Source organism: Uloborus diversus, chromosome 10, assembly GCF_026930045.1.
Source record: "Uloborus diversus isolate 005 chromosome 10, Udiv.v.3.1, whole genome shotgun sequence".
NCBI lineage: Eukaryota > Metazoa > Arthropoda > Arachnida > Araneae > Uloboridae > Uloborus > Uloborus diversus.
The window spans coordinates 87,003,795-87,013,758 of NC_072740.1; the positions used below are offsets into that span (position 1 = coordinate 87,003,795).

General features: G+C 32.3%; 1 protein-coding gene across 1 annotated transcript in view; it reads left to right on the forward strand.

Moving 5' to 3' along the window:
- The window catches only part of LOC129231579 (uncharacterized), a 46,192-nt gene extending 44,300 nt beyond the window's left edge, over positions 1–1,892 (forward strand). The window contains exon 8 of the mRNA XM_054865937.1: positions 1,419–1,892. Coding sequence (XP_054721912.1) covers positions 1,419–1,758 — 340 coding nt within the window. The 3' untranslated portion in view covers positions 1,759–1,892. The remainder of the gene's footprint in view (positions 1–1,418) is intronic.
- Positions 1,893–9,964: the final 8,072 nt, after the last annotated feature.

Consider the following 9,964-nt stretch of genomic DNA (forward strand, 5'->3'; position numbering starts at 1 on the left):
GCAAAAAATTAAATGGTAAAGACAATTAAATTTACTGTCAACTTATCTATATGTGTCTTTTAATACTTATTCTAGTATGTTATGACAATAGTTAACATCTGTCGCTAAACAAAACTTGAATTTTGTGGAAACTTTTAAAATTTTTATTTTTTCATAGCAATAACATGTCCACCCGGTTTTACCCCGCTAGTGGGACAAAACCGGGTAAAATGATTTTTTTACAAAAAATTAATAAAAATGAAAAAAAAACACTTATGGTTTTGAAACTGTGTTCGCATTAATAGATAAGTAGTGCATACTTTTGCAAAATTTTGTTCCTTTATGCTAAAAACTGATTTCTGATAGCCTGTAAACCTTAGGGTCCCGGTTTTACCCCACTTTCCCCTATTCATCTTTAGTTGATGAATAACAACAGTTGAGACTAACATTTTATTCAATAATGTCTGTTTCTAGTAGGCTCTGTTTTTGATCCAAGAGAATTTCCCTCGGACTCGGGCAGGCTGAGAATTCAGCACAAGACAGTATCACACAGGCTCAGGCTTTCAAAAATGAGCCTGAACTCATCTCTACTGGGCACCCCCTATATGTATGGCCTTGTCACCCTGAACTTTCCTCTAAACTTTGGGTTATATTCAATAATTTGGCTGCTACCTAAAAATTTCTCTTGGGTTCTAAGGTTTAAGTTTTGGTCGGACGCTGTTAATTATGTGATTAATATTAATACATTGTAATCAAATACCATATGAAATAAAGGGAATATCCCTTCAAAGTCAATAAAGGCATTTACATAAAGGTATGTAAAAAACATAATGTGTTTTACTAAATTTACATTTCAATTTTAGATTTGTGTAACATTTATTAAATAAAGTTATTGTTTTTTATTGAAGTAATATGAAAATAAAACACCACATTTATTGATCGTTTTTACATATGAGGCAGTGAGAAGCAAAGGGATGTAAGTGGCAAAATTAAAAGTTTGTAGATAACCAGTACAAAATGTAGGGGAACCTCTCCTATGTCTTGGGGCAAGATATAGTACAAGTAGTCTTGGTAGGTGGTGCTGTACTGTACGATTAAGAAAAAAAAATAAATGAAAGCCTACCTAGGGTGTTATCTTTAAATGTGTTTTACTCAAAACTTCAAAATGTCCACCAACATCCCTTTGCTTCTCACTGTCTCATATGTGCATGTTAAAATCCAGAGTAAAAGTTTTCTTGGTCTCCTGAGGGTCATTTTTTAAAATCCTCTCTTTTAACCAGAAGAGTTCAAATGAACTCCAGTTCCGACCACTTCAGTTTTTTAAGGTTCTACTGCATTACAAATATACTCAGTTGTTTTTGTTCAAACCAGGAAGTAAGTTTAATAATAAGCGTTTATGTGGTATGGTTGTTTTATTTATTTATTTTTATTCTTTTCAGGATATTAGAGAACCAAATTAAAAGATCAAAGATCTGCGAAGAAGTCCCTCATCTTTTGAAAATAAATAACTATGAGGTTCATCAAAAAGTTATTGCTGCTATGAGAGCGGTTAGACCTATTTGCCATCAAGTCTTTAAGGACACAGAAATTCTTCGCACTATCCAACATTTATTTTCCTATTATACAGGTGAACTTGTAGAACTTTCAAATTCTCAAACAGTCAGTACTATTCCAGTTGACGATGATTTAAAGCAGTCATTGAGTGGTGAAATAAAATTATTATTAAATGATATTTCTGAGTTTGAAAAATCTGAAATAAATAAAAAAGAAGAACTTTAACTTTTTGCTTTTTGGGATATACATATTTATTATGATCACAAGCAAATTCAAAGAGCTTATAAAACTTTCACCTTTGTAGTTATGTATGAATGAATTACCATTCCAATTTGTCCTTGTTATTTTTAGTGGTTCATATCTTGTGAGTAAAAATAAAAAATAATTCAATTTCATAAAAGAAAATGATTTAATTTGTCAACTATTAAATACAATAACCCTTTTAATAGATATAATTATGTTTTCCTCTAGTGGACAGAAATATGGAGGTTATCTCTAGGAGTGAAGTTCAGTTTTTTGCTAATAAGGTGGCATATATTTATTGTAGACATTTTGTTATGTTTTAAAGAATAGAGACATCTAGGAAAAGTTTTTTCATGAATGTAAGATCAAAATCTTTGTGCCAAAATACTTTCATTTTAGAAAATTTAGAATATCAATGCAAAATATGTAATTTTTATGTTTGTTTCATTAATGCAACAATTGGCAGTTTCTTCTCTGATATGAAGCTCTGAGAAAATTCATCTAAGGAATGGAAAGGATGGAAAATTTATTTGTTGAGGGTGAAAATTAAAACTGAAAAGTTGTTGAATGCTGCTGATTTCGCCTTGAAATTTCAGAAACCTTTTACGAAATGAATACCAAATCCGAAGGTGATAGAAAAGAAAAGGAGTGAAATTGAGGAAGGAATAGAGAAAGAAAACACATATAATGCTTACTCAGCTTTTACAACAGCAAGTCATCCAGTAGTGTTTTTAATGATGTTTGAGACCTCCCTCTGTTGATTCCAATTTAGTTTTGTCTCCAAAGCAATACTTAAGTAATTTGCACAACTGGTTCTTTGAAAACATCGGTCTCTATATCTTAGATTGATTTGGTGGTATTTCGTATTCAGAGTAAAAAGTTCAAAATCAGTCGTGTCCATGTTCACAGAAAATTCATTATCTTTAGTCCAGGGCAGCGTTTATAGTATTTTCAATAGTCTGAAAATCAGAGCCAGTATTCCAAATGACCAGATCCTCAGCATACTAGAGAACCTGTATATCTGGGCAAGCATTTGAGATGGTATAAATAAGGTTATTTTTCATAAGATTGAATAACACAGAACTTAACACAGATCCTTGTGGGAGTCCTTGAGCAGTTTGCCAAAAGCCAGATTTTGCATTACCAAATTGAACATCAATAAATCGTTGGGAAAGGAAGTCAAAGGTCCATTTGTAGAGGTGGCTAGAAATGCCAATTTGACAGAGCTTTTTTAACAGCCCCCCTTCTCCAAACACTCGTAAAAGCCAACTTAAAGTCATTAAACACTGCAAGTGTACTTTGTTTTTTATGAAAGCCATCCTTATTCTGTTGGCTTAGTCTAATGTAGTTTGTTCAGTAATATTAAAGTTTTTCCTAAAGTCAGCTCTTCTCTCAGACACTATTTGAGTCAGGTATTCAAAATACAAATTAGATAAATGTTAACTAAATAAATACAGCATCGAATATTAGAAGGTCTCAATTAATGTTTAAAATGCTAATAATAAAAACTTAATCATTTTGTAATAGCAAAAATAATTTTTGACTTACAACAAATATTACAATATAAGTATCAATTTTTGAAAACAGCCTATATTGTCATATGTGCTTTAATTTTTGGCAGCATTTTTTCCCCCTGACTGGAATAAAATACATGTGCTAGGTACTACATATTTAAAATATTACCAGATTTGTGGAACTATAAGCAGAGTAAATATTTCTACCCCAAATTCCCATACATTAATTATTACAATTCCCATACATTAATTACATACAATAATTATTAGCATTATTTAAACCTGGTATTATTTAATCCCCTTGTATTTATTTTAATACTAGCTGTACCCGATGCTCATTGCTACGCCAACAAAAAAATACATCATTATACTGATTTTCATGACAATCGGTTGAACGAGGCAGAAGCATAGGCGGATTTACAGGGGTGCCAGGGGGTGCGCCGCACCCCCAAAACTTTTTGGTTGGGTTCTGAAAAAAATTAGTTTAGTACATTTCACTCAGAAACGCAGTTGGGGGAAAAAAAATCATAGCTGCTATAGTAGTAAATTTACTTGAATCCAGTGTATCGCCACACGTCGCTAGTGCAAGAAAAACATAACTGTGCTCATATTAAGAATTAAAGTAATTTTATCTATTTGGAAAAGAAAAACCTAATAAATAATTTCATGCAAATAAAGAAACTTCTCAAACAGTTTATTTTTCAGTGCTGTGTTACTGTATGGAATAATTACATGTTATGTAATTGGGTATTTATTCGTATATATCAATACCAATTCTTCTATTTTGAAACAACAATGGCTAATAAAGTCCGAAAAAAACATGGCTATTGCAAGAAACTTGATCAATAAAATCTACACCGAAATCAACCGAAAACCAACATTTTTAAGGTAAATTTTCAAAAATTTTTGAAGGAGGACTCCCGGACATTTTGCTGCAGTGATGCATTCAGGGGAGAGGGGACACAAGACTGGTGACCCTCCCCACAAAATATTGAGTAGATGTTTTTAAAAAATATTCTTTATTATTAAAGAGAACAAAAGATCTCATTTTGGGAAAACGCAGTTATTTTACGAAAAAAAAAGAATGTTGGGGAAAAAATCATGATTTCTCTTTCAAAAAGAAATATTGACATTTAAATTTTTCAACAGCTTCAGATTATTGGCGGCGAATTGTGTGCCTCCTCCCCCCTCCTCGTACAAAATTCTCTTTCTTTCATATCTCCCCCCTCCCTTATTTTTTCATTTTTTCTGTTTCGTTTTCATTTTTTCTATTAATCTTCAAAATTTTTCTTCTCCAACGCCTTTTCTCCAGCCAAAGTTATTACAGATTGACTCAAATTTCGTTTCTTGGGCTTCAATTTCGCAAAATTTCCAAGGAAGATCTTCTAATCACCTAAATATATCGAAAATAGTTTAAAATTGCGTTTTTGGAGCTTCAGTTTTGAAAAACTGCCGTGTCCCTAACGTTACCAAATATCGTCTTACACTCATGTGTTTAAGACTTTAATTTTGGAAAATATTCGAACAAGGGCCTCCGACCCCCTTTCTCTAATATCATCAAGGAGTGTTAATATTTTGGTTTTGAAAACTACTCTGTTTCGAAATATTTAAGTGGAAGAATCCTTTTTTTGATACCATGGAGTATTGCAGAAGAACTTCATTTTTAGGACTTCAATTTCGAAAATTTTCCAGGGGAGAGCTCCAGAACACCCCGTCCGGTAATAGCATCAAAAATTAATCTCCGTAATATTTTTGGAACTTCTATTGTGAAAAGTTAGAGGTAGAGGTACGTATTTCTATCTGCTTTTCAAAAAATCGATTGGAGACAGTCTATGAGTATTATTCTTAACTCAAACTATAAATATGGACTAGAATCACATTTATAAGACTAAAATTTCTAAGAATAGCCTTGGAGCCACACGCACCTTTCTTGCCCCTAAAATATCACCTGTAAAACTGCGTTTTCAAAACTATTATTTCAAATTTTTTCTGGGGCGTGAATCCCATTCCAAACCAGTAGCTGGATTCACCCATTGCTTCTAATATCGACTTTCGTTTAAGACTTTTTTCTGCAGTTTTGAAATGTTAAGAATTGCCCATTCCCTAATCTTACTAAATATGGTTTACATCGCGTTTTTTAGACTTAAAAATGTGTCCCGCCCTAAAATTATTTTCTGATTTCGCTACTGCCTTGTTATTCCGGGAATACCCCCCTCCCAAGATCCCTGTCATTGTTGCACCCCCAAATATTTCGGCCTATATCCGCCTATGGGCAGAAGTTGCTACTCTGCAGTGCCACCTGGTAGCGAGTGGCTTCAATGAGCATATTATGCACCTTCTCCGTGGAAAAATACATATATATAGCAATTTTCATAATAATCGATCCAGGTATCAAATGAAGCCGTGACTATACTCAAATTTTGTACTCACGCAGTTTGCAAGATCAATCAATCGCTAAAAATATCAAATAGAAAAGTTTTAAATCCCCCCGTTGCATGAAAAGCCATAAAACAATAAAGAAAGAATTTATTTGTTCAAATTCAAGAAAAATGGCAACAGCTAACTTCTTATCAATGAGATCTTTCACGCGAATTAATTTCTGCAGCCGATAATTTTATTCGTATTTATCCAATGGATTGTGACTCAAATTGGAATAAAAAAGGAACTATCGATCGGATTTTTTTCGAACTGGTCTATAAACATTCCCAGTACCAAAAATAACAAACGGTGAAAGTTTCAGCCAAATCTGCCGGGTAGTTTTTGAGTTCATGGATGACATACAGACAAACATTCATTTTTATATATATATAGATAAATAGCATAGTCTTATCTGTTTAAGTGAATCAGAATCCAACTCATGCAAACTGAAATCTAACTTAGGAATAACTTTTTCTTAACACTAATTTTTTTCCAATAAAAGAGAGTTATAAGTTATTTGACGTACCAAGGCATTTGTTTTGGCAAAATGTTCATGTCAATGATTTGGCGATATTGAGAAATTGGGTTTGGATTTGGCCATTTGGCAAGTGATGAAAGATGATAAGAGACAGTTTTTATAAGAGTCAGGCAGGTCAGATACATGCCATTTTTGATTTCGCTAAAAATTTTACAGTGGTTTCTTTGAATGATTTTAGAAGACACATATTTTTTTCTTTTCTTTCAAAAAAAATTTTTGTGTCCCACAAAAATTCCCAAAGTTGGTCCCAACTTAGGGTTTTTCTCAAATCGACATTTTTTAACATTCAATTATCTCTGCGCATTGAACATCAGTAAAAGTAATCTTCATGATTACATCATGATATTTAGTGCCTCAAATGAAATATGTTGTAAATTTTATGGAATCCTGGTCCTATTACATCCTGGTTCCATGCACTGAGGTTCAACCATAGTTTTTGCGAGCAATTTGTGTAGTAGTATATATAAATTATTAAATAGGCTCATTAAATGCATGGTTAATGCTCACTGCTTTAAAAATAGCAGTTTTTTCATCAAAAAATGATAAAAAGTGTACTTTTTAGGGGCATGCACTGAGGGTCAGTACAAAACTTACTGCCTGCATTTCAAACTAGAACATGTGTATTTTCACAATCAAATGACAGAACTGTGGGCAAATTCTTTTCAAGAACACAATACATATTTCAAAACAGTAATATGAAATATTTCATTTTCAATTCAGTCAACATATCTGGATTTAAACTTTCCTCCAGGTACTTCCAGATACTATTTAAAAAGCTAGTATGATCAAAAACTTACCATAAAAGAGTTATAAACTTGCAAACAGACTGATTATGCTTACTCGCATACATTATAATATACTAATTGGAAGCAAAGTGAGAAAAAAAAACATTATTGCAGTAAAAACGTAAGTTATATATATATATATATATATATATATATATATATATATATATATATATATATATATATATATATATATATATATATATATATATATATATATATATATATATGTGTGTGTGTGTGTGTGTAACACTTTTGTGAAGGGGTTTTTAGAAATATTTTTAATTATTTTAATTAAGATAGCTTTTTCCATTTGTACTGTACATAATAGTTTGTTGTCATTCGTTTAGGCTGTACATTATAGTGACAATAATTATTTTCTCTGCACTAAACTAGCACCATAGCAAACAATTACTAAGTCATATTTTATTACTTATGATAAAAGCAATACTATGACAGTATAAAGCAAGGGTATAGTTGCCTAACTGACTAGTGCAACTAAAAAAAATTCAAGACAAAGCATTGTAGCTTGAGTACAACTAACTGGATGCGTCATAAACTCTTATGCAATTTCGTCATCTTGAAGTGCAATTTATGAGCCAGCAGAACCATTGCCCATAGTTATGTCACTTGTTTGTGAAAAGACATATACTCTAGTTTGAAACATAGGCATCAAGTTCTATACCAACCCTCAGTGCACTAAGATACAGGCCAATAAAAAGTACATTTTTTATCGTATTTTTATGTTTTTCTTTCACTTTGCTTCTAGTTATATTATAAAGTATACGAGTAAGTATAATCAGTATATTTGCAAGTTTATAACTCTTTTATGGTAAGTTTTTGATCATACTACCTTTTTAAATAGTATCTGGAAGACCCTGGAGGAAAGTTTAAACCCGGATATGTTGACTGAATTGAAAACTGAATAGTTCACTTTACTGTTTTGAAATATGTATTGCAGCCCCCGAAGAGCTCCTATTTTTCCTACTTTTTAGAGCTCTCTTCTTATTTTCCGACTTATTCCTTTTTTTTCCTACTTTTTCTTTCTTTAGTATAGCACTTCTAATTGTGCATTGACTTTTATTTTTACAATGCCACACCAATTATTTTCTGCATGTTTTAATTTTGAAAAGCAAAAGATACAAGCGGATCCAGAGCTTTTCATTGACTGGCTACAGTAATTTCTGGAAGGAACGCTGGCCACAGCGTTTGCGTGTTTAAAAGTTAAATTTTCGTAAGTGACTCTTTTGCGGTTGCTGCGTTCACTATCGACTTTTCTTTTTATCGCCCTAACTTCAGTCCTACTGTTTTAACGAAACAATAAAGAAATAGATACTAGTACATTCTGATGCAATTATATATTATTTATCCGTCAATCAGAAGCTTTAATTAAAGTAAACGGCCGACTGTTCAAAAAGTGCGGGAAAAGCCGAATTTCCTATTCGCCAAATTTTTGTATAGTTGATTACAAGTGAAATGGAGCTCTATTTAAACAGAAAGGCAATGTAAAACCTTTAAAGGAACGTAAAGAAGCAAAAAATGAAAAACCTGTACACTGTACATATTTTATTGATGTTAGTATAAAATAAAAGCGACAGATAAGAGAAATTCGTAAAAACACAGACCACTTCAAAAATAATCAAGGAAACTTTTTTTCATACATAAATATGATTATTGTTCATTCTAAATCATAAACATGATTATAAAATTTCCTTTCCTTTCCTTGCAAAGAGTGTATTTGCAAAAAAAGAAAAACACGGGCAAAACGTTCCCCATTTTTGGAGAAAAATCAGAAATCAATTTAAATGCGAGATTTTGGTTTTATTTCTTCACATTTTTAAAAGTTGGTCGATAAAGCCACAAGCAAATATGTACTGTATTTTTTTTTTCTTTTTAATGGGTATTTTGTGCTCTGACATATCATCAAAAGCGAGGAGTTGCTCATCATTTTCATGTGCTGCGTTTATAGCAATGCAGCATTTCTGAACATTAAAAATTTTTTTGACAGACTCTTACTCTTTTCGGGGTGCGGCAATTATACCGATGCAGCGTATCTACTGTTTGATACCAGGTGCTCCTCCCTCACTCTCAATTTCATGAACAATTTCCTAATGAATATTTTTGTTGTATGGTAAGGATTGAGAGAAACTACGTCTTCCCTTTTATGCTCAGAGAAACATTAGTAACTGATCTTTGTCTTTGATAAAAATGATATGTTTACCATGCATGGATTTTTCCTTTTTTTTTTCCATGACAAAAATTTCGGATCAAGGAGGTAAAAAATCATCAAACCAATAAAACAATATTCGTTTTTATTGCCTGATTAAAATTAAAACTGGCCTGTCATTTTGATTTTTCCCAGGGGGGTGGCTAGCAAGGATGTATACTAAATGCAAATTTTATCTGAAAACAACAAAAACCGCACAAACTTGTATAGTTAAGCATTAATTTTCCAAAGCCAGAGAGGGGAAAAATTGACCCAACTGACCCCCATAAATGACGTGTCTGAAACAAAAAATTTATGTTGAATGCTAAAAATACATAACATAGTATTGTGTTCTTGAAAAGAATTTGCCCATAATTCTGTCACTTGTTTGTGAAAATACACATACTCTAGTTTGAAATGCAGGCATCCAGTTCTACACTGACCCTCAGTGCACTGAAATAAAGGCTTATGAAAACTGCACTTTTTAGTATTTTTCAATACAAAAACGGCCATTTTTTGGCAGCTCAAAGGGTGAGCCATGCAACTAATGTGGGTATTAAAGAATTTATATATATTCTTACCCAAATTACGTACAAAAACCATGGTTGAACCTGGAAGCAGGAAACCAGAAGACCTCAAACATGGCACTTTTTCAAATATTTTGGCAAAGTTTGGGAACCCCTGAAAGGCTGCACAGAAGATCAGCCACACAATTTACGATATATTT